This window comes from Aquarana catesbeiana, unplaced genomic scaffold, assembly GCF_042186555.1.
Source record: "Aquarana catesbeiana isolate 2022-GZ unplaced genomic scaffold, ASM4218655v1 unanchor226, whole genome shotgun sequence".
Classification (NCBI taxonomy): Eukaryota; Metazoa; Chordata; class Amphibia; order Anura; family Ranidae; genus Aquarana; species Aquarana catesbeiana.
In genome coordinates, this window is record NW_027362653.1 from 2,295,809 (window position 1) to 2,320,526 (window position 24,718).

The 24,718-nt window shown below is 49.8% G+C and overlaps 2 protein-coding genes across 5 annotated transcripts in view; one reads left to right on the forward strand and one right to left on the reverse strand.

Annotated features, from left to right (window-relative positions):
- The window catches only part of LOC141121593 (uncharacterized), a 243,927-nt gene that overhangs the window by 188,973 nt on the left and 30,236 nt on the right, over positions 1 to 24,718 (forward strand). The gene's annotated exons all lie outside the window — the stretch shown is intronic.
- The window catches only part of LOC141121586 (uncharacterized), a 190,165-nt gene continuing 171,864 nt past the window's right edge, over positions 6,418 to 24,718 (reverse strand). Inside the window, exons 1-8 of one of the 2 annotated variants that reach the window (XM_073611221.1) lie at positions 19,767 to 19,848; positions 11,347 to 11,468; positions 11,137 to 11,260; positions 10,926 to 11,020; positions 10,609 to 10,836; positions 10,336 to 10,530; positions 9,901 to 10,042; positions 6,418 to 8,643 (exon numbers count right to left, since the gene is read on the reverse strand). In XM_073611221.1, coding sequence (XP_073467322.1) covers positions 6,725 to 8,643; positions 9,901 to 10,042; positions 10,336 to 10,530; positions 10,609 to 10,836; positions 10,926 to 11,020; positions 11,137 to 11,221 — 2,664 coding nt within the window. In that variant the 5' untranslated portion in view covers positions 11,222 to 11,260; positions 11,347 to 11,468; positions 19,767 to 19,848 and the 3' untranslated portion in view covers positions 6,418 to 6,724. Of the gene's footprint in view, positions 8,644 to 9,900; positions 10,043 to 10,335; positions 10,531 to 10,608; positions 10,837 to 10,925; positions 11,021 to 11,136; positions 11,261 to 11,346; positions 11,469 to 19,766; positions 19,849 to 24,718 lie in introns of those variants that run through there. The other variant, XM_073611222.1, reaches the window with a different exon arrangement.

The window sequence follows — 24,718 nt, forward strand, 5'->3', positions numbered from 1 at the left end:
TGTGTGTGACACGTCATTGATCTCTGCTCAGTTCTCTGCTCCCTCTGCACAGGGAGCAGAGAACAGTGACACTGTCACCAGGCAGAACGGGGAGATGCTTGTTTACATCAGCATCTCCCCGTTCTTCCTCCCCGTAAGGCGATCGCGGGTACCCGCGACCTGACACACGGAGCTTGCTGCAGGCGTGCGCACCGCCCGCTGGCCGCCTCTTAAAGGGGAATGTACAGGTACATCATTCTGCCTGTACGTGCCCTTCTGCCACAGTATATCCGCATGAGGCGGTCGGCAAGCGCTTAACCACTTCAATACTTGCCACATTTACCCCCTTCCTGCCCAGGCCAATTTTCAGCTTTCAGCGCTCTCACATTTTGAATGACAATTGCGTTGTCATGAAACACTGTACACATATGAAATTCTTATAATTTTGTTCACACAAATAGACCTTTCTTTTGGTGGTATTTAATCACTACTGGGGTTTTTATTTTTTGCTAAATAAACAAAAAGAACAAAAAAATATCATAAAAAAAAGCTTCTCTTCTTCTGTAATAAAATTTTACAAATAAATAATTGTTCTTCATAAATTTAAGTCAAATTGTATTCTGCCACGTCTTTGGTGAAAATAACCCAAATCAGTGTATATTATTTACTCTGTAGGAAAGTTATAGAGTCTACAAACTATGGTATATCTGCAAATTGATCAATCCTGATGTACGGACAGCCTATCTCATTTCTTGAGGCCCAAAAATGCCAGGACAGTACAAATACCCCCCAAATGACCCCTTTTTGGAAAGTATACAGTCCAAGGTATTTAGTAAGAGGCATGGCGGTTTTTTGAAGTTGTAATTTTTTTGTCATAAGTTTTTTGAAGATGAAGAAATTATTTTTTTTTTACATACTGTAACCAGTGCAGTACAGCATTATCATATAACTGGTTTGGTGGTGATCAGGGACACCGACTGGTGACAGTACTAAAAAAAATTTAAACATTATTATTATTATACAGGATTTATATGGCGCCAACAGTTTGCGCATGTCAGGGCTGGGCTCAGCCTTTCCTTCTCTGAGCTGTCGGCTAATTGCCAGCTGCTGTCTCTCCACAGTGATTCACCTGTTGATGATATCCTGCTCGTCAGTCCTGCCTACTTAAGCCATCCAGCTCAGATGATCTCTGCCTTCGCCTTGGTCAACATCACTGAGCCTATCCCCTGCATGCCTGTTAAAGACTTGCTTGGCTGACATTCCTTCTGGCTCCAGATCCTGCTTGCTGTTCCACTATGCTGTTCTGTGGCTCCCTGATGTTTGGCTTGTCTGACTATCCGTTCCGGTTCCTGAACTCTGGCTATGTTTTGACTACGATTACTCTGTTTACCCTTTATTATTATTATTATTAATAATCACTTTACACCCTTCCTGACCAGAGCACTTTTTGCGATTCGGCACTGTGTCACTTTAACTGACAATTGCGCGGTCGTGCGACGTTGTACCCAAGCAAAATTGACGTCCTTTTTTCCCCACAAATAGAGCTTTCTTTTGGTGGTATTTGATCACCTCTGCGGTTTTTATTTCTTGCGCTATAAACAAAAAAAGAGCGACAATTTTGAAAAAAAAAAAGCAACATTTTTTACTTTTTGCTATAATAAATATCCGCCAAAATATATAAAAAAACTAATTTCTTTCTCAGTTTAGGCTGATATGTATTCTAATACATATTTTTGGTAAAAAAAAATAAATTGCAATAAGCGTATATTTATTGGTTTGCGCAAAAGTTATAGCGTCTACAAAATAGGGGATAGTTTTATGGCATTTTTAGTATTAATTTTTTTTATTTATTAGTAATGGCGACGATCTGCAATTTTTATCATAACTGCAACATTATAGCGGACACATCGGACACTACTTTGGGACCATTGTCATTTATACAGCGATCAGTGCTATAAAAATGCACTGATTACTGTGTAAATGACACTGGCAGGGAAGGGGTTAAACACTAGGGGGCGATGAAGGGGTTAAGTGTGTCCTAGGGAGTGATTCTAACTATGGGGGGATGGGCTACAAGTGACATGACAGCGATCACTGCTCCCGATCACAGGGAGCAGTAGATCCCTGACATGTCACTAGACAGAACAGGGAAATGCCTTGTTTACATAGGCACCTCCCCATTCTGCAGCTCCATGACACGATCGCAGGACACTGGCGGACATCAAGTCTGCAGGTCCCACGGGCACGGAGCATGTGGCGGCACGGCGGCAAATTCAAAGCACCGTACAGGTATGTTGCTTTGCACAGCCGTGCCATTCTGCCGATGTATATGTCCATGCGGCGGTCGGCAAGTGGTTAAACAAGTGTGATTTAACTGTACTTCTGTCTCGTCTGATTCATGGTTTCTGACAGCGCAGCGCTATACAACATGAGGGCAGACAGTACACTTACAATACAAATCAATACAGGAGGAATCAGAGGGCCCTGCTTGTTAGAGCTTACAATCTAGGAGGGGGGTCAAGTGAAACAAAAAGTAATAACTGTGGGGGATGTGCTGATGGGAAAAAATAAACATACATTTGTTAGGTGTGGGTAGGATAGGCTTCTCTGAAGAGGAGGGTTTTCAGGGATCGTCTAAAAGCTAATAGAGTTGGAGATAATCAGACAGATTGGGGTAAGGAGTTCCATAGGATTGGAGTGGCTCTGGAAAAGTCCTGGAGGTGAGCATGGGACGAGGTGACGAGGGAGCTAGAGAGCGGCAGGTCTTGAGAGGAACCAAGTGAACAATTTGGTTGGTGTTTTGAGATTAGGCTAGTGATGTAGCTGGGGGCTAAATTGTGGATGGCTTCGTAAGTAGTTGTCAGTATTTTGTATTTTTATTCGTTGGGTGAGCGGAAGCCAGTGGAGAGAATGACAGAGAGGAGTAGCAGAGACAGAGCGATTAGTAAGGTGAATAAATCTGGCAGTAGCATTCATACTTCACCCACCTCCCTCTCTGTCACTCTCCTCATTTTAAAGCGGAGTTCCCACAAAAAAAAAAAAAATACAAATACTGCAGCTGCTGACTTTTAATAATCGGACACTTACCTGTCCCAGGGTCCAGCGATGCGGGGGAGCGAAGCCCCGCTCGTTGCCCCCTCCGCTCGGCGGCACCGGCATTTTAACTGTGGGCGCCTGGCTGTGAACACCCACTGCGCATGCGCGAGCCGCGCAATCATCTGGGACCTGTCATGTGTCCCAGATGATTGCCTAGAGGGAGAAGGGAGAGCTGATCTCCCTTCCTGCGCTGAGGGAAGTGACGTCAGGAGCCCAGGCGCCGAAGAAGGCAGACTACGAGGGACCCCCTAGCAATAGGCATTAAAAAGGTGAGTAAAAAAAAAAAAAAAAAGTTTCTTCAAATTTTTTTATTTTTTTTTTTATGCACATTAATGATTTTTTTTTTTTTTTTTGGGGTGGAACTCTTTTCTCTCCAGTTTCTCTAATGCCGCGTACACAAGAGCGGATTTTCCGTCAGGAAAAATCTTGGATGGTTTTTCAGACGGACTTCTGCTCAAGCTTGCATTGCATACACACGGTCACACAAAAGTTTGCTGAACTTTCGACCGTCAAGAATGCGGTGACGTACAACACTACGACGAGCCGAGAAAATGGAGTTCAATGCTTCTGAGCATGCGTCGAATTGTTTCCGAGCATGCGTAGGAATTTTGCGCGTCGGAATTGCTACAATCTGAACTTTTTCCGACCGAAAAATAGAGAACATGCTCTCAATCTTTTGCTGGCTGGAATTCGGCCAGAAAAAGTCCGATGGAGCATACAAACGGTCGCATTTTTCAACCAAAAGCTCTCATGGGTCTTTTGCTGGCCGAATTTCCGATCGTGTGTACGCGGCATTAGGATAGCTGTGATCTACCGGCCCCCTGGACCGGTATGAACCTTTCTTCATGACTTCACTGCCTGGTTACCCTACTTTCTCTCTTCTGAAATTCCCACAATCCTTCTCGGCGACTTCAACATCCCTGTTAATACAAACACTCCTGCTACTTTTAAACTTCTAATGCCGCGTACACACGAGCGGACTTTCCGTCAGAAAAGGTCTGATGGAATCATTCCATCGGATATTCCGATCGTGTGTGGGCTTCATCTGACTTTTTCTTTTTAAAATTCTGACGGACCTAGAAATAGAACATGTTTCAAATCTTTCCGACGGAATCAGTTCCTATCGGGAAAACCGCTCGTCTGTATGCTGTTCCGATGGACCAAAAACAACGCAAGGGCAGCTATTGGCTACTAGCTATTGAACTTCCTTTTTCTAGTCCCGTCATACGTCATCGCGTTCTAAACTATCAGACTTTGGTGTCTGTTTCAGCGGAACTCTGTCGGAAAGACCGTCAGAGTCTATTCTGACAGAAAGTCCGGTCGTGTGTACGCGGCATTAGTCTAACCTCCTCATTTGACCTGAAGCAATGGATACAGGCTTCTACACACTCTGAAGGAACTGCTCTTGACCTTGTTTTCTCCCACCTTTGCACTCCATGCAACCTCTCCAACTATTCTTTCACTCTCTCTGATCACCACCTTATTAGTTTCACTCTCTCCCTCTACTCTACCTCCTCTCTCTAGAACCACCTAACAGTTACCCTGATGCCGCGTACACACGGCCGGACTTTCCACCAAACTAGATCCGACGGTCTTCCCGACGGACTTTCGGCGGAGTTCCGACGGACTTTCAGAACTAACGGACTTGGCCACACACGATCGGACTAAGTCCATTCAACAGTCCGGTCGGTTTGAACGTGATGACGTAAACGGGACTAAAAAAGGCAGTTCAAAAGCCAGTAGCCAATAGCTTCCCTTGTATTTGGTCCGTCAGACCAGCACACAGACGAACGGTTTTCCCGATTTTTAGTCCGTTGGACAGATTTGAAACATGTTCTATTTCTAGGTCCATCGGATTTTTATCCCAAAAAACGATGGGACTAGCCCACACACAATCGGATTAACCAACGGACTAATCCCGTCGGACCTAGTCTGCCGGAAAGTCCGGTCGTGTGTACGTGGCATTAGAAGCCTACACCATCTCAACCCTTCTCTTCTCTATTCTGCTACCGAACACCTCTATGACAAAATCTCACCCCTATTCTGCACCAACCTAGCCACTTCTGTCTACAACGCTTCACTTTTAGCCTAATTGGACACACTGGCCCCCCTTACTACACACCAGAATCAGGCCCCGACCCCTCCAACCTTGGAAAACAGATGACACTAGAATTCTGAAAAAACATAGCCATGCTCTTGAGCGTCTGTGGCATAAGACTAAGTCTCAGAAAGATTTCAACCAATATAAATCTGCCCTCCAAAAATACAATTCCAGCCTCCTCACTGCCAAGCAGACCTATTTTATCACTCTCATTACCAACTGATCATCCTGTCCCAGTCAACTTTTCTCTACCTTCAACTCTCTACTTCATCCTCCACCCACTAACTCACTCACTGCCCAGGAGATCACCAATCACTTCAAACAGAAGATTGATACAATTCGTGAGGAGATCTCTGCTGTTCAGCTACCCTCCATGCTTTACACTTCATGCCCACGCGTACAATCGTTACTTCCCTTTTTCAACTCCACCAGTATAGACGAGTTTGCTAAACTACTTGCTAATGTCCATCTAACCACCTACCCTCTGGATCCTGTTCCCTCGCGAATACTACGGTCACCCTCTGGCTCCATTCTACACTCTCTAACCCACATCTTAAATCTCTCCCTCTCTTCCGGCATCTTCCCCAACTATAAAACATGCACTAGTCAACCCCATACTTAAAAAGGAGGGGGGGGGGGCGAACTTCCGGGGGGCCTCGCCGCAACTAGGTTTCCCGGAAGTGGGGACGGGTACCCCCCCCTACCCTGCCCCTCGAAAGGTACCAAATGTGGCAGCGTAGGGGGGGGAGAAAGCAAACAAGCTGGACTTTTCAGTGGAACTCCGTTTTAAATAAATGTCTCTGGACATTTAGGGGGTCTCTTCTGAACAAATATACATAGCCCAGTGAAAGTGCATGCACATTCCTTCTCTTTGAATTAGGGTAAAATAAAAATGTTATTAGATTACAGTATTTGCTGAGCTGTTTGAAAGTTTTCATTGATTCAAAATGTTGCATGAAAGTAGATGGAGTTGATTCCTTTTATGCTCAGCATCATCTACTGGCCAAATATGGTATTTTCAGTTTCACGTCAATGGTTGGATTAATAGGATTGGTTTAAATAACTTGTGTTAATATTCTTCAATGTCTACTGTAGTCATAAGTGCATGAGTAAGATCTCAGCTATTTGTAAAAATCACGCCTGATAAATATATCTAGATGGAGCCAATGAACATAGGAAATCACACATTTTTCCAAAACACACCTCTGTTTACTAAAGTTAACAGTACAAAATGTACTCAGCCAATGAAAGGTAATGACTCCATTTTTATTTTTCTCCTGCTATCAATGGCCAACACAGTACAACACTTCATCCATGTCTTTGGTGATCTCTGATCTCCTTATGAATTGTTTCTTACATGATGAAGATCAGCCATGGAGTATATCTGCGGTGTATATCAGGGTGTACTTCTTCCCCACATGAGAGCTGTGATGTCCAGCAACATTCATATAGAAGACATTTCCCGCACTCAAGGCACTAATACACCTCAAGGGTTGTGTGGGATCCCTGATGTACAGGAAGACTGGACTTCATTGAGGAACAATTCCCTCACTCAGGACAGGACTCTGGTCTCTCCCCCGTGTGAGATCTCTGATGTTTGTAAAGATTCGACTTATCTGAAAAACATTTCCCGCACTCAGGACAGGAATATGGCTTCTCCCCCGTGTGAGACCTCTGATGTCTGTAAAGATGGGACTTCCGTGAAAAACATTTCTCACACTCAGGACAGGAATACGGATTGTCACCCGTGTGAGATCTCTGATGTGAGACAAGATATGATTTTTGTACAAAGCATTTTCCACACTCAAGACAGGAATATGGCTTCTCATTCGCATGCAGTCTCTGATGTCTGTAAAGACAGGACTTCTGTGAAAAACATTTCCCACACTCATGACAGGAATACGGCTTCTCACTTGTGTGAGACTTTTGATGTCTGACAAGTTGTGATTTTTTTACAAAACATTTTTTACACTCAGAACAGGAATACGGCTTCTCATCTGTGTGCAAACTCTGATGGTCATAAAGCTTGGTCTTCTCTCTGAAACGTTTTCCGCACTCAGTACAGGAAAATGGCTTCTCCCCGGTGTGAGACCTTTGATGTCTTTGCATATTAGACATCCTTGAAAAAGATTTCCCACACTCATGGCAGGAATACGGCTTTTCACCCAAATGCAATCTCTGATGTAAATAAAGACTGGACTTCTGTGAAAAACATTTCCCACACTCAGAACAGGAATATGGCTTCTCACCTGTATGCGATCTACCATGTCTGTAAAGACCGGTTTTTGATAAAAAACTTTTCTCGCACTCAGGACAGGAATACGGCTTTACCCCTGTGTGAGACATTTGATGTGTGACCAGTTTGGTTTGTGTTACAAAACATTTTCCACATTCAGAACATAAATACGGCTTATCTCCTGTGTGTAATCGCTGATGTTTAGAAAGATTGGACTTCTGTGAAAAGCATTTTCCGCACTCAGGACAGGAATATTGCTTTTCCCCTGTATGGGACCTTTTATGTATGACCAGTTCTGATTTTTGTACAAAACATTTCCCGCACTCAGGACAGGAATATGGCTTTTCACCTGTGTGCAATCTCTGATGATCATAGAGATTGGATGTCTGTGAAAAACATTTCCCGCACTCATGACATGTAAACGGCTTCTCCCCCGTGTGAGATCTCTGATGTTTGACAAGGTCTGATTTTTGCAAAAAGCATTTCCTGCATTCAGAACAGGAATACGGTTTTTCCCCCGTGTGAGACATTTGATGTCTGATAAGTTGTGATTTCTTTACAAAACATTTTTTACACTCAGAACAGGAATACGGTTTTTCACCTGTGTGCAATCTGTGATGCTCATTAAATCTGGACTTATCTGAGAAACATTTTCCACATTCAGGACAAGGAAATGGCTTCTCTCCAGAGTGGGACCTCTGATGTCTATAAAGATTGGATGACTGTGAAAAGCATTGACCGCACTCAGGGCAGGAATGTGGCTTCTCACCTGTATGCAATCTCTGATGTGTATACAGACTAGACTTCTGTGAAAAACATTTCCCGCACTCAGAACAGGAATATAGTTTTTCATCCGTATGCAAACTCTGATGTCTGTGAAGACTGGATTTCAACAAAAAGCATTTCTGGCACTTAGGACAGGAATAGGGCTTCTCCCCCGTATGAGACTTTTTATGTGCATTAAATCTGGATTTAAAACGAAAACACTTCCCGCACTCAGTACAGGAAAACCTCTTCTCTTTTGAAAAGACGGCACCGTCCCTCACAGTCTGAGGTTCCTCAGGATAAGAGGAATACGATGGTCCATCTACACTGTGTGGTGCCGGATGGACATTTGAGGTAGTCGGGTTTTCTCCTGGACTATACTGTGTGATGTCCTCATCTTCTACTTTACAGTCTGGAGACAAAGTGAGACAATCCTCTGAGGTTTTCCTCATCTCCCGTCCATCTACTAAAATAGAAATAAAAAGATTATTACTAGACATGAGCTGATTGGTTCCCCTAAACCAGGACTCCGCCCACATCAGGCAGCTTTGTCTCTGAGGATCTTACAATTTCTCCCTCATGGTAACTAGTAAATTGGTCCTCTGATCTCCTACCAGTTCATTTCTTTATTCTTGGACCTTAGTCAGAGAGTGCGGAAACAACGAGAACTGTCTTTTATAGGAGTGACAGTGATGAGGGGATTACATCTGCCCCCAACAAGGAACTTCATCTGATGCTCCATCTTAAAACAGCTAGAGTCCTCAAGTTGTGCATAGTTTTGTTTCGGAGTATCCTACTGCAAACTCCCTTACCCTATCCAAGTTCTTCTAACATAAAACTACAAAACAACACCCCTAGACTGGTCTTTGACTCCAACGAGCTGAAGTGTGTGTGCACCTGGCTGCGGAAATACCTTGTGCCTGGCTGTCAGTACAGAAGTGAGGATTATCTGGGTAATACTTGAGCAGCTCCTACGGGTGTAGTGCTACATTATCAACATGTAAAAGTCTGTGCTCCAATCAAATCATCAGATATAAAATGTCCAGCTGGTAGAAAATGGGCGTAACAAAAGAGAATACATATTATGTTTATATATAGTAGAGGGTAGAGGGCAGGACTATGTAATGTACAACATATTGTATAGGATACAACAGATAGAACTATATAGTATCAGAATGATGTAATGTACAACAGAGTAAATAATGCAGGGTCAGGAATATGTAATGTATAATATACAGTATATAGTGCAGGGGTTAGGACAACATAATATGCAATATACATTATATAGTGCAGGGGTCAGGATATTGGTATTCAGTAATCAGTGGAAGCTTACATGAGGCAAGTTGCAGAGGTCCCACACCGCTGCTTCCCATCTCCTGAGACTGCACTGTTTTGTCAGAGATCTTACTAGACCTGGGGATTGGGAAGAAGACCCAAATCACATTTTCCAGGTGCCCAGGTTGTTTAACGCCAACGTTGAAAATCTACATTTTGCTGCCAATTGAACCCCAGAATCTCCATAAATCCAGTCTAGATACATAAATTGTGTCTCCAGCACAGAGAAGGAAGATTATCCGAGAGAAATACAGGAATACAGGACGGGGAACACAGCTCAGGAAAGTGACCAGGGGATTACAGGCTGATATCACCCAGTCCTTGCCCTACTCTGGACCAATCAGTGAGCAGTATGGGTGGAGGAATGTATTTAGTGCTAATGACCCACCTGTGCTGATCTCTGTAGGAGTGTCCTCCTCTATAAATGTCCCTGTTATTCCATCCTCCTCCATAGACTGCTGATCATCCCTCACATACCGCTCTTCTTCTTCTGCTTTAACCTCAAATTCTATATCGATTGGATCTCCACTCTAAATCAAGAAAATGAAAGTGAATATCATCTGTAAAGTATAAGCTTTAATATTGTGCTATTACATAAAAAAATAAATCCACACATCGTCTCCACGAGTCCACGTTCTAGATCAGGGGTAGGCAACCTCGGCCCTCCAGCTGTTTTGAAACTACAAGTCCCATTAAACATTGCAAGACTATGACAATCGCAGGCATGACTCCTAGAGGCAGAGGCATGATGGGATTTGTAGTTTCACCACTGCTGGAGTGCCGAGGTTGCCTACCCATGTTCTAGATGATCCATCCCACTAACCTTGTAACACTGAGAGATGGTGTGACCTTCCTGTGTGGAATCCCGGGAATACAGAGGACGGGGACATCTCTCTGGTGAGTTTCTGGTATTAGGTGGCTCAATCATATCCTTGTGTCCTTCTGATAACTCCTCCATCACTCCATACTCCTCATCCTCTTCTTTAACATCAATATTATCATTCCCGAGGATACCACTCTGAATATAAAATAAAACATTTATTGTAAAAACATGCTGGGTATAAATCAGAACTACCAATAATTGTCAGTCATCTACCTGATGATGGTGAGGGATGGTGTGACCTTCCTGTGTGGAATCCCGGGAATACAGAGGATGAGGACATCTCTCTGGGGGGTTTCTGTAGCTTGATGACTCCACCATGGTGTCTGGGTACAGATCTTTATGTCCTTTAGGAAACGTTGATTGCTCCTTCACCTCATCCTCATCCTCCTCCTCTTTTAGCTCTTCTTTAACTTCAACTTTAGAATCTCTCAGGTTTCCACTCTGAATATTTAATAAAAATGACATCAATTGTAACAATGCAGATAATGTACAGATCCTAATGATACTATCAGTGATTGTTCCTCATCTACCTGATGATGGTGAGGGATGGTGTGATCTTCCTGTGTGGAATCCCGGGAATACAGATGGGGACATCTCTCTGGGGGGTTCCCATTACTGGATCCATCTGTAGGAAACACACACACTGACTGAATACATTGTTTCTATGTGTTTATCAGATGATGGGGGATCTAGGTGGATCCTCCGTACTGCTCTCTCCTTTACAATAAAGTCTCCTCTTACCCGGTGATGTGAGGGGCGGCTGATTGTCCATCATGACGTCCTTGTAGAGATCCTTGTGTCCTTCTAAATACTCCCACTCCTCCATGGAGAAATAGACAGTGACATCCTGACACCTTATAGGAACCTGACACACACAATGATACAGTCACCATCCAGACACATCCCTTGTCTGTTACTGGATAATATCCCAGAATTCCCAGCACTGCTCACCTCTCCTCCATGATCTCTCTGGTGACTTCTAGAATCTTCTTAGTATTTCTCTATTCTATCAGGGAGGGAGGTGGAGGCAATGTGATGGTCATATGATCTCCAGACTTCACAGGAGGAAAATTCTATAATTGAACACAAATAGTAAAATCAAATGACATTCCCAGAATCCTCCTCACTTCTCTGATCAGGTCTGCATCCTTTTAATAGAGATAAGAGTGATGTCATGTGACCTCCCAGAGTCCTCCTCACCTCTCTATTTGGTCTGTGTTTTATTAAAGCCCCACTTTAGGCTGAGGAATGATTTGCTTACACAGGGTCCCCCACTCTGTAGGTTAAAAGCTTGTTGCAAGCATTCTTACACCATTATTTACAACGCAGGACCAACAGTCCTGCTTTTCAAGTTAGAATGCCAAGAGTCCATCCAGATTCCAAGTGCATTGGAAAAAAGAGATAATAGCTTTTGGAGGAGGAGCTGTGAGGTCAGTGTGATGTCATAGGGCTCTCTGATTCTTGTTGGAGGGACATTGAGAGGAGGAGCTGTGAGGTCAGTGTGATGTAATAGGATTCTCTTCTTTGGGCTTTGCCAGGACACATCATATTCCTGTGATCTCCATGTACTCCGGAGACTTTACTGATCACATTTTAGGATGAATATCTGAGACTGGGATCATTATGGAGACATTCGTTTTCAGGACATTTACTAAAAATGAAATGATTCCCTTTTTCCTTCTATTTGAATCTTATAAAATAAAGACATACATATTCCAATCCCCCTAAATAAACCCCCATTCCCCGCCACTAATAAAAGTTGTATAATCCATTAGTATAGACTGATGAGGTGGTAAGTAGGGCTGCCACCTGTCCAGGATTCATGCAGACAGCCTGGCTTTTGAATTGTGCTCAAGTTTCAACCCACTCAAAACCTGGACATATTATAAAAGGGTGCCCAGAGCTCCGAGTCCTCCCAGGCAGTAGAATGGTGTTTGATAACTTGGACAAACACTTAATAAAAGTGCGGGGGGGGGGGCAAAGTGACGGTCTGTGTGTGTGGTTGTAAAGTCCTCCAGCCCCCTCTCCTCCTCCTCAGTCCTAGCTGTGACTCATTGCCTATGCCCACCCTGCTTTCCCCCTCCACACTACAGCTTCATTGCACATGAGCGAAATCACTGCCGCAGAGAGTCCAGGATAGCGCCGCTGAGCACCAACATATAGTGAGTGAGAGGAGCAGGCCACCAGCTGACTGACACCATGCGGCGCTTACACTGGGGGCCTAAGAGATGCCAGGCCTTGGCTATGGGGGAAGGATGATATGGTCGGGGAAGGAAGGTGGCTAACCCTGCTAATTTAGCTCGGAGGATAAGAAAGGTCAGCAGGCTGACTGTGCCTGGAAAGAACACTTGTGTAATGTCATGGGTGTGAGCGGTGTACAGAGAGGGCCCCCCTGACTTCTCTATTACAGGGCTGGTTCTCTGGTGTCATCAGCCCAGACAATGGCTGGGGGGAAAATGGATTGTACTGGGGGGCAGACTGACCTTGGGGGCCTAACTTGGGGGCAGAATGACCTGAGGGGTCATACTGAGGGACAGAATGGCCTGGGGGGCCATACTGAGGGGCAGAATGGCCTGGAGAGGGGGTCTTACTGAAGGGCAGAATGGCCTGGGGGGGGTACTGAAGGGCAGAATGGCCTGGGGGGGGCCGTACTGAGGGGCAGAATGGCCTGGGGGGGGCCGTACTGAGGGGCAGAATGGCCTGGGGGGGGCCGTACTGAAGGGCAGAATGGTCTGGGGGGGCCGTACTGAGGAGCAGAATGGCCTGGGGAGGGGCCATACTGAGGGGCAGAATGGCCTGGGGGGGCGCGTACTGAGGGGCTGAATGGCCTGGGGAGGGGCCGTACTGAGGAGCAGAATGGCCTTGGGGGGCCATACTGAGGGGCAGAATGGCCTTGGGGGGCCATACTGAGGGGCAGAATGGCCTGGGGTGGGCCGTACTGAGGGGCAGAATGGTCTGGGGAGGGCCCGTACTGAGGGGCAGAATGGCCTGGGGGGGGCCGTACTGAGGGGCAGAATGGCCTTGGGGGGCCATACTGAGGGGCAGAATGGCCTGGGGAGGGGCCATACTGAGGGGCAGAATGGCCTGGGGAGGGGCCATACTGAGGGGCAGAATGGTCTGGGGAGGGCCCGTACTGAGGGGCAGAATGGTCTGGGGAGGGCCCGTACTGAGGGGCAGAATGGCCTGGGGGGGGCCGTACTGAGGGGCAGAATGGCCTTGGGGGGCCATACTGAGGGGCAGAATGGCCTGGGGAGGGGCCATACTGAGGGGCAGAATGGCCTGGGGAGGGGCCATACTGAGGGGCAGAATGGCCTGGGGAGGGGCCGTACTGAGGGGCAGAATGGCCTTGGGGGGCCATACTGAGGGGCAGAATGGCCTGGGGAGGGGCCGTACTGAGGGGCAGAATGGCCTGGGGAGGGCCATACTGAGGGGCAGAATGGTCTGGGGAGGGGCCGAACTGAGGGGCAGAATGGTCTGGGGAGGGGCCGTACTGAGGGGCAGAATGGCCTGGGGAGGGGCCGTACTGAGGGGCAAAATGGCCTGGGGGGGGGCCGTACTGAGGGGCAGAATGGCCTTGGGGGGCCATACTGAGGGGCAGAATGGCCTGGGGAGGGGCCATACTGAGGGGCAGAATGGCCTGGGGAGGGGCCGTACTGAGGGGCAGAATGGCCTTGGGGGGCCATACTGAGGGGCAGAATGGCCTGGGGTGGGCCGTACTGAGGGGCAGAATGGTCTGGGGAGGGGCCGTACTGAGGGGCAGAATGGTCTGGGGAGGGCCGTACTGAGGGGCAGAATGGTCTGGGGAGGGGCCGTACTGAGGGGCAGAATGGTCTGGGGAGGGCCGTACTGAGGGGCAGAATGGCCTTGGGGGGCCATACTGAGGGGCAGAATGGCCTGGGGAGGGGCCATACTGAGGGGCAGAATGGCCTGGGGAGGGGCCATACTGAGGGGCAGAATGGTCTGGGGAGGGCCCGTACTGAGGGGCAGAATGGTCTGGGGAGGGCCCGTACTGAGGGGCAAAATGGCCTGGGGGGGGCCGTACTGAGGGGCAGAATGGCCTTGAGGGGCCATACTGAGGGGCAGAATGGCCTGGGGAGGGGCCATACTGAGGGGCAGAATGGCCTGGGGAGGGGCCATACTGAGGGGCAGAATGGCCTGGGGAGGGGCCATACTGAGGGGCAGAATGGCCTGGGGAGGGGCCGTACTGAGGGGCAGAATGGCCTTGGGGGGCCATACTGAGGGGCAGAATGGCCTGGGGAGGGGCCGTACTGAGGGGCAGAATGGCCTGGGGAGGGCCATACTGAGGGGCAGAATGGTCTGGGGAGGGGCCGAACTGAGGGGCAGAATGGTCTGGGGAGGGGCCGTACTGAGGGGCAAAATGCCCTGGGGGGGGCCGTACTGAGGGGCAGAATGGCCTTGGGGGGCCATACTGAGGGGCAGAATGGCCTGGGGAGGGGCCGTACTGAGGGGCAGAATGGCCTTGGGGGGCCATACTGAGGGGCAGAATGGCCTGGGGTGGGCCGTACTGAGGGGCAGAATGGTCTGGGGAGGGGCCGTACTGAGGGGCAGAATGGCCTGGGGAGGGGCCATACTGAGGGGCAGAATGGTCTGGGGAGGGCCCGTACTGAGGGGCAGAATGGTCTGGGGAGGGCCCGTACTGAGGGGCAGAATGGCCTGGGGGGGGCCGTACTGAGGGGCAGAATGGCCTTGGGGGGCCATACTGAGGGGCAGAATGGCCTGGGGAGGGGCCATACTGAGGGGCAGAATGGCCTGGGGAGGGGCCATACTGAGGGGCAGAATGGCCTGGGGAGGGGCCGTACTGAGGGGCAGAATGGCCTTGGGGGGCCATACTGAGGGGCAGAATGGCCTGGGGAGGGGCCGTACTGAGGGGCAGAATGGCCTGGGGAGGGCCATACTGAGGGGCAGAATGGTCTGGGGAGGGGCCGAACTGAGGGGCAGAATGGTCTGGGGAGGGGCCGTACTGAGGGGCAGAATGGCCTGGGGAGGGGCCGTACTGAGGGGCAAAATGGCCTGGGGGGGGGGCCGTACTGAGGGGCAGAATGGCCTTGGGGGGCCATACTGAGGGGCAGAATGGCCTGGGGAGGGGCCATACTGAGGGGCAGAATGGCCTGGGGAGGGGCCGTACTGAGGGGCAGAATGGCCTTGGGGGGCCATACTGAGGGGCAGAATGGCCTGGGGTGGGCCGTACTGAGGGGCAGAATGGTCTGGGGAGGGGCCGTACTGAGGGGCAGAATGGTCTGGGGAGGGCCGTACTGAGGGGCAGAATGGTCTGGGGAGGGGCCGTACTGAGGGGCAGAATGGTCTGGGGAGGGCCGTACTGAGGGGCAGAATGGCCTTGGGGGGCCATACTGAGGGGCAGAATGGCCTGGGGAGGGGCCATACTGAGGGGCAGAATGGCCTGGGGAGGGGCCATACTGAGGGGCAGAATGGTCTGGGGAGGGCCCGTACTGAGGGGCAGAATGGTCTGGGGAGGGCCCGTACTGAGGGGCAAAATGGCCTGGGGGGGGCCGTACTGAGGGGCAGAATGGCCTTGGGGGGCCATACTGAGGGGCAGAATGGCCTGGGGAGGGGCCATACTGAGGGGCAGAATGGCCTGGGGAGGGGCCATACTGAGGGGCAGAATGGCCTGGGGAGGGGCCATACTGAGGGGCAGAATGGCCTGGGGAGGGGCCGTACTGAGGGGCAGAATGGCCTTGGGGGGCCATACTGAGGGGCAGAATGGCCTGGGGAGGGGCCGTACTGAGGGGCAGAATGGCCTGGGGAGGGCCATACTGAGGGGCAGAATGGTCTGGGGAGGGGCCGAACTGAGGGGCAGAATGGTCTGGGGAGGGGCCGTACTGAGGGGCAGAATGGCCTTGGGGGGCCATACTGAGGGGCAGAATGGCCTGGGGTGGGCCGTACTGAGGGGCAGAATGGTCTGGGGAGGGGCCGTACTGAGGGGCAGAATGGCCTTGGGGGGCCATACTGAGGGGCAGAATGGCCTGGGGTGGGCCGTACTGAGGGGCAGAATGGTCTGGGGAGGGGCCGTACTGAGGGGCAGAATGGTCTGGGGAGGGCCGTACTGAGGGGCAGAATGGTCTGGGGAGGGGCCGTACTGAGGGGCAGAATGGTCTGGGGAGGGGCCGTACTGAGGGGCAGAATGGTCTGGGGAGGGCCGTACTGAGGGGCAGAATGGTCTGGGGAGGGCCGTACTGAGGGGCAGAATGGTCTGGGGAGGGCCGTACTGAGGGGCAGAATGGTCTGGGGAGGGCCCGAACTGAGGGGCAGAATGGTCTGGGGAGGGGCCGTACTGAGGGGCAGAATGGCCTGGGGAGGGGCCGTACTGAGGGGCAAAATGGCCTGGGGGGGGCCGTACTGAGGGGCAGAATGGCCTTGGGGGGCCATACTGAGGGGCAGAATGGCCTGGGGAGGGGCCGTACTGAGGGGCAGAATGGCCTTGGGGGGCCATACTGAGGGGCAGAATGGCCTGGGGTGGGCCGTACTGAGGGGCAGAATGGTCTGGGGAGGGGCCGTACTGAGGGGCAGAATGGCCTGGGGAGGGGCCATACTGAGGGGCAGAATGGTCTGGGGAGGGCCCGTACTGAGGGGCAGAATGGTCTGGGGAGGGCCCGTACTGAGGGGCAGAATGGCCTGGGGGGGGCCGTACTGAGGGGCAGAATGGCCTTGGGGGGCCATACTGAGGGGCAGAATGGCCTGGGGAGGGGCCATACTGAGGGGCAGAATGGCCTGGGGAGGGGCCGTACTGAGGGGCAGAATGGCCTGGGGAGGGCCATACTGAGGGGCAGAATGGTCTGGGGAGGGGCCGAACTGAGGGGCAGAATGGTCTGGGGAGGGGCCGTACTGAGGGGCAGAATGGCCTGGGGAGGGGCCGTACTGAGGGGCAAAATGGCCTGGGGGGGGCCGTACAGAGGGGCAGAATGGCCTTGGGGGGCCATACTGAGGGGCAGAATGGCCTGGGGAGGGGCCATACTGAGGGGCAGAATGGCCTGGGGAGGGGCCGTACTGAGGGGCAGAATGGCCTTGGGGGGCCATACTGAGGGGCAGAATGGCCTGGGGTGGGCCGTACTGAGGGGCAGAATGGTCTGGGGAGGGGCCGTACTGAGGGGCAGAATGGTCTGGGGAGGGCCGTACTGAGGGGCAGAATGGTCTGGGGAGGGGCCGTACTGAGGGGCAGAATGGTCTGGGGAGGGCCGTACTGAGGGGCAGAATGGCCTTGGGGGGCCATACTGAGGGGCAGAATGGCCTGGGGAGGGGCCATACTGAGGGGCAGAATGGCCTGGGGAGGGGCCATACTGAGGGGCAGAATGGTCTGGGGAGGGCCCGTACTGAGGGGCAGAATGGTCTGGGGAGGGCCCGTACTGAGGGGCAAAATGGCCTGGGGGGGGCCGTACTGAGGGGCAGAATGGCCTTGGGGGGCCATACTGAGGGGCAGAATGGCCTGGGGAGGGGCCATACTGAGGGGCAGAATGGCCTGGGGAGGGGCCATACTGAGGGGCAGAATGGCCTGGGGAGGGGCCGTACTGAGGGGCAGAATGGCCTTGGGGGGCCATACTGAGGGGCAGAATGGCCTGGGGAGGGGCCGTACTGAGGGGCAGAATGGCCTGGGGAGGGCCATACTGAGGGGCAGAATGGTCTGGGGAGGGGCCGAACTGAGGGGCAGAATGGTCTGGGGAGGGGCCGTACTGAGGGGCAGAATGGCCTTGGGGGGCCATACTGAGGGGCAGAATGGCCTGGGGTGGGCCGTACTGAGGGGCAGAATGGTCTGGGGAGGGGCCGTACTGAGGGGCAGAATGGCCTTGGGGGGCCATACTGAGGGGCAGAATGGCCTGGGGTGGGCCGTACTGAGGGGCAGAATGGTCTGGGGAGGGGCCGTACTGAGGGGCAGAATGGTCTGGGGAGGGCCGTACTGAGGGGCAGAATGGTCTGGGGAGGGGCCGTACTGAGGGGCAGAATGGTCTGGGGAGGGGCCGTACTGAGGGGCAGAATGGTCTGGGGAGGGCCGTACTGAGGGGCAGAATGGTCTGGGGAGGGCCGTACTGAGGGGCAGAATGGTCTGGGGAGGGCCGTACTGAGGGGCAGAATGGTCTGGGGAGGGCCGTACTGAGGGGCAGAATGGTCTGGGGAGGGGCCGTACTGAGGGGCAGAATGGCCTGGGGAGGGGCCGTACTGAGGGGCAAAATGGCCTGGGGGGGGGCCGTACTGAGGGGCAGAATGGCCTTGGGGGGCCATACTGAGGGGCAGAATGGCCTGGGGAGGGGCCGTACTGAGGGGCAGAATGGCCTTGGGGGGCCATACTGAGGGGCAGAATGGCCTGGGGTGGGCCGTACTGAGGGGCAGAATGGTCTGGGGAGGGCCCGTACTGAGGGGCAGAATGGTCTGGGGAGGGGCCGTACTGAGGGGCAGAATGGCCTTGGGGGGCCATACTGAGGGGCAGAATGGCCTGGGGTGGGCCGTACTGAGGGGCAGAATGGTCTGGGGAGGGGCCGTACTGAGGGGCAGAATGGCCTGGGGAGGGGCCGTACTGAGGGGCAGAATGGTCTGGGGAGGGCCCGTACTGAGGGGCAGAATGGTCTGGGGAGGGGCCGTACTGAGGGGCAGAATGGCCTGGGGAGGGGCCGTACTGAGGGGCAGAATGGTCTGGGGAGGGGCCGTACTGAGGGGCAGAATGGTCTGGGGAGGGGCCGTACTGAGGGGCAGAATGGCCTGGGGAGGGGCCGTACTGAGGGGCAGAATGGTCTGGGGAGGGGCCGTACTGAGGGGCAGAATGGTCTTAGTTTTTTTTTTCATTCAGCCCACGGAAAACTGTCTATGGCCAGCTTAACACAGTCCTGCAGTATATACATTGTATTGTACATTATATACTTCACCAAAAATGTCATTGGCTCCACAGTTGCTGGTTGCCAAGTGGTCCATGACTATTTGAAGAAAGGTTTTCTGCTTAAAGTGTCAGCTCTTTAACTATTTTCAGTGTACGGAAAATGATATGTAATAGAAACGTTTTTTTTAATGATTGTGCTGAGGTTTATACATGTCTGTGAGACTCCTATATGTGGCGCAGCAATCTAAGCATAACAAATGGGTACAAGAATGCATTTGTTTTTTTTTAACCATGACCATTTAAGCACCCCCCCCCTCCACTTGAACTAAAGGTGACAACCCTAGTGAGAAGATCATTGGTGGGAAAGGTGAAACATTTCCAAAAAGTTTTGACCCCGTCAAAAGCGGGAAAATGTTCTGCCCCTGAAGGGGTTAATGCTGGAGATAAAAGACATCACAGTGACTATGGAGGAAGAGGACGGACATGACGGGGGGGGGTTACTGGGTGTAAATAGAATATAAGATCTTATTACCTCCTCTGCTGCCACTTCCAGCAATGTCTTCTCTCTACTTCCTCCCGACTCACCTCTCACCCAGAACTTCCTGTCTGTACCTGACATCACTTCCTGTCTGTATTCCATAGAGACTTCCATACTAGGTAGAAGTGCGATCACCATCTGGTGGACCACAGAGGAACTGCAGCTCCAAAAAAAGTCTCATAGAGTGAACACGGCTGGTGTTCTGCCGAGAAAGTTCCTCTCGGCGGATAAGGACCCCCACCTACTGCGCAGGCGCAGCGCCTGCGCAGTAGGAACTGGCGGAAATAGCCGAAGCTAAATACAGAACAAATCAGCTGTACACGGCGCCTGTGAGGGGGCCCCTCGCGGGCTCGCTTCGCTCGCCACGCTTCGGGCACGGCCTCGCTGCGCTCGGCACTTTTTTATTCCCCCTCTAGGTCCACTTGGATGGAGGGGCTTCAGCCTGGACCTAGGGCGCAGGCGGCGTGTACAGCTGATTGAAGATTTTCATCTTCGGCTGTTTTCGGCGGCTCCTGGTCATTCGTACTGCGCAAGCGCAGCGCTTGCGCAGTACAGGGGGGAACTTATCCCCCGAGGGAACTTTCTCGGCAAGACAATGGGCCTTGTGCTGTATGTACTGTATATTCCTACCTCCCAACTTTTTGAGATGGGAATGAAGGACACCTATCAGCAAAAGTATGCAGGCATAGGACACACCCCTTGCCATGCCCCCTTAAAGGAGAATTGTACAAAAAAACAAGATTGGTTAAATCCACAAGTGCTTTTTTTACCACTAATATTCCTTTATATTGGATTTTGGAATTTACAATTTAGAAATCAACTGTCCCTGATTCCGAGGGACTGTCCCTGATTTGGAACAACGTCCCTCTGTCCCTCTTCCCCCCCCATTTGTCCCTCATTTTGGTCTGATCTATATAGCTCTATATAAAATGCACTTTTTATCTTTCAAAAAGTGTTTCCCAGTGCTAAACCTTTCTTCCAATTTCTTAATTGCTGCATTTGTACATTTAAAAGCCAATATAAAGGAATAGTAGTGGTAAAAAAAAAAGCCCTTGTGTATTTAACCACAGGGCACCTAAACCCCCCTCCTATCCAGACCAATTTTCAGCTTTCAGCAGTGACGCACTTTGAATGACAATTGCGCGGTCATGCAACACTGTACCCAAATGACATTTTTATCATTTTTTCCCCACAAATAGAGTTTTCTTTTGGTGGTATTTGATCACCTCTGCGGTTTTTATTTTTTGTTAAAAAAATTTAATAAGACCGAATTTAAAATTTTTTTTTTTTTTTTTATATTTTGTTATAAAATTTTAAAAGGGTAATTTTTCTCCTTCATTGATCTACGCTGATGAGGCGGCACCAATGGGCACTGATAGGTGGCAGTGATGGGCACTGATGGGTGGCAGTGATGGGCACTGATTGGTGGCAATAATGGGCACTGATCTGGTACATTGATCTGCAACACTGCTAGGTGGCACTGATTGGCACCACCGGTGGGCATTGTTAGGTGGCAATGGTGGGCATTGATAGGTGGCACTTGTAGGCATTAATAGGTGGCACTCATGGGCATTGATACGTGGCACTGGTGGGCACTGTGATGTGGCAATGTCAGGTGGCAGGCAGGGGGTACTGGTGGCACAATTGAGGCATTATTGCCTCCTCCTCTTCGGGACCGATGTCCCTTGCTGATGCTGTTGCTGTCAGCGCGAGGAGAAAAAAAAAAAAACGATCACAGAGCTTTTGTTTTGATCATGTGATCAGCTGTCATTGGCTGACAGCTGATCACATGGTAAGGGGCCGGGACCGGCTCCTTACTTGGATTGGTCATCACCCGAGTCTCAGTCACTCGGTGATCACATCGCGCTCCACGTGCGCCCTGCAGGGCGTGCGCGGGGCACGTGCACAGGGGAGGCCATCATATGACGGCCTCCCGGGAATTCAGGTCCGCGCTGTAGCCATCATTCGGCTATAGCACGGATATCAAGCGGTTAATTAACCTCTCTTTGGTTAATTTTTCTTTAAGGAGGTGTGACAGGGGGCGTGTCCTATGCCTACATACGTTTATTAGTAGGTGTCCCTCATTCCCATCTCAAAATGTTGGGAGTTATGGTGCATGCGCTGGTGGTTATGGTTGGGAGTCATTGGCGCATGCGTTGAAGAAACCGCCCTCCGTGCAAGTGCCGTGAGTGACATCACTCGACTCCGGCCAGTCACAGAGCTGGAGTCCGCGGCCCTGGAAGGAATAGGGGTGAAGATGGATGCGCCCACCAGCGGTGACAATGCGGGCTTCGTTTGCAGGTAAGTACCACGTAATGGACTAGTAGCGATGCCTACTAGCCTATTATGCTTTTACTTTGCAGGGGGAAAAGGAGGACATAAAGCCCTCATCAGGGTTTAGGGGATATTTGCAGAAATAGCAGCACCGATGTCTATGGCGCATGCGCCATAGACATTGGGCGCAGGTGCACTGAGCGTGTCGTTTCTAACGGCGATCATGCCGTTAGTGGCGGCACCAGCGCACATGCGCGGGAGTGAAGTCATCGCTGCTGCAGCCAGTCACAGCGCTGGAGCAGCGATACCCGGAAGACACGCCGAGTCAACATGTCAGCGACGGAGGAGGTGAACGAGGGTCGCTTCGGGGGCTTCGATCTCAGGTAAGTAATTCATAATGAGCTAGTATGCTATGCATACTAGCTCATTATGCCTTTGTCCTACAGGGTGTTTTTTTTTTAAAGAGAGGGTTTACTTTCTCTTTAATGACATGTACACTTACATGGATCGTGCTGTACGAAAAGATAGTGAGTGTTCTATGTGACATACAATCCCTTTTTGATAAAACATGGTGCCCCTGGCTTATCTATTTGCATGGATTGTGAGAATCTTGCCATCTACCTAGTGCAAATATTAAAAAAAAATCGAATTGAATGAAATAAAAAGGTGATCAACAAATAAAAGTAAAAGTGACAGCTGCTAGCACTAATCACATCTCATATACCGTGTGAAGCCAATGAAATTAAATGAATGTGCTGCGCTATCTCACCCAAAATCTTCGCAAATTAAAATAAATGAAATATATTTTATCTGTAAATTATATTGTGATATATGGCACACACTGCTGTGAATATATATTAATGTAAATTATTATACTATATGAAAACATGCAAATAAATCAAATATATAAATATAGTGCCACACAGTAGGATATAATAAATAGATAATTCATAAAATTATAGTGCCACAAATGTGAATCATAAAGTGCTGTAGTGCATAAAACAGTGATATTCTAATTCAAGATGCAACTACAAACACTGTAGCTGCTGACTTTTAATAAGGGCACTTACCTGTCCAGTGAGCCCACGATGTCGCCCCCCCCCCCCCCGAGGCCGATCCGTCCATCAGATCGGGTGCCGGCGCCGCCATCCTAACTTAGGCCTTGCGGCTTCACTGCCCATTTCCTGCTGCGCATGCGTGAGTCACGCGGTGCTTTGGGAGTGGCCCTGTAGTTTTCTGGGACACACACATGTCCCAGAAGACAACGGGCCAGCTTGCCGAAGAGGAGGAAGTGAAGGAACAGCGCCACGGAATAGGAAGAGGCAGATTAGGAAGACTGTCTAGCAACAGGGGTTTCTGGTAAGTAAAAAAAAAATATTTTTTTTTCAAAGGTTTTTTTAAAATATTTTTTGTAGAATGTTATTGTTAATTTTAATTTTTAATTTTATTTCAATCTCAATTTTATTAAGTTTTTACAAACAGTTGTACATACATATAGCCATACCATCAAAAACATCTTACAATTACATTATACAAACTATCATAACCAAAACATCAGACAAACAAAAAGAAAAAAATTTAAATTTAAATTTTAGGGTGGACCTCCGCTTTAAAGGATGGCTGCAATAGCACCACTCCTTCTCCTCCACCCCACAGATGGGCACAGATATCTTCTCTAAAGGTAAAATTAAAACTAGTAGTGCTCTGTTTACAATTTGTTATCCCCACCAAGCTCTGAGGAAGGCTCTGGGTGAGTTACATAGTAGGTGAGGTTGAAAAAAGTCCATCAAGTCCAACCTATGTGGACTTGTTTTTATCCTTGTGCACAGGTTTTGTACACCTTTTAATGTGAGTGTATCTTTTATATTTTTTATCTCTTAAAGTGGAGTTCCACCCACTTTTACAACTCTTCAGCATCCCTCACTAAACTGTGCACTGTAAACAAATTGGATATTTTTTAATTTTTTTTTCTCAGCACTTACTGTATATCTGCTGTATTCATTTTTCACTTCCTCCTCCTTGGCCGCGGCCCATCGCATCATTTCCTGTTTGCAATGCCTTCTGGGAAGGGGCGGCAACTTCCTCTGAAACTGCCGTTGCTATGGAAACCTGACCTGAAACCTATTACACTGCTTGTGCTGCACTGAGCATGTGCGAGATCTGCAAGGATGAGATCCAGGAAGAAATACAGTCTGCCTTCAGATGCCCACCCTTAAGATGGCCACGGCCTGCTGTAATTTTATAAAATAACAAACTACTGCTATAAACTAACAAAACAGACCTTAGTTTACAGACTAACTTTACTAGAATACATTAAGCCTGTGTATTATAGGGGTATTTTTATTTAAAAATATAATTTCGGCCGGAACACCACTTTAAAATAAACATTATAAAACGGAGAGCACTATTCGTTTTCATTTTATGTAAAGAAGGAAGGGTAGAAGTGGTGCTGTTCTAGGGTAAAATGTCTTACACCCCTAAATTAGTAAAAAAAAAATATATCCCTGATGGGAACAAATGTAAAGTATAAAGTGTAAGCCCAATACATCAATAACCTGTGTCCTGGTGCAACAATCTGACATGCCACTATTCAAATGGCCTCAGAGCGATTCATATGAAAACAAAGGCAAAAACATATAAAGCGCGATCCCAATATGCAAATGACCTATGTC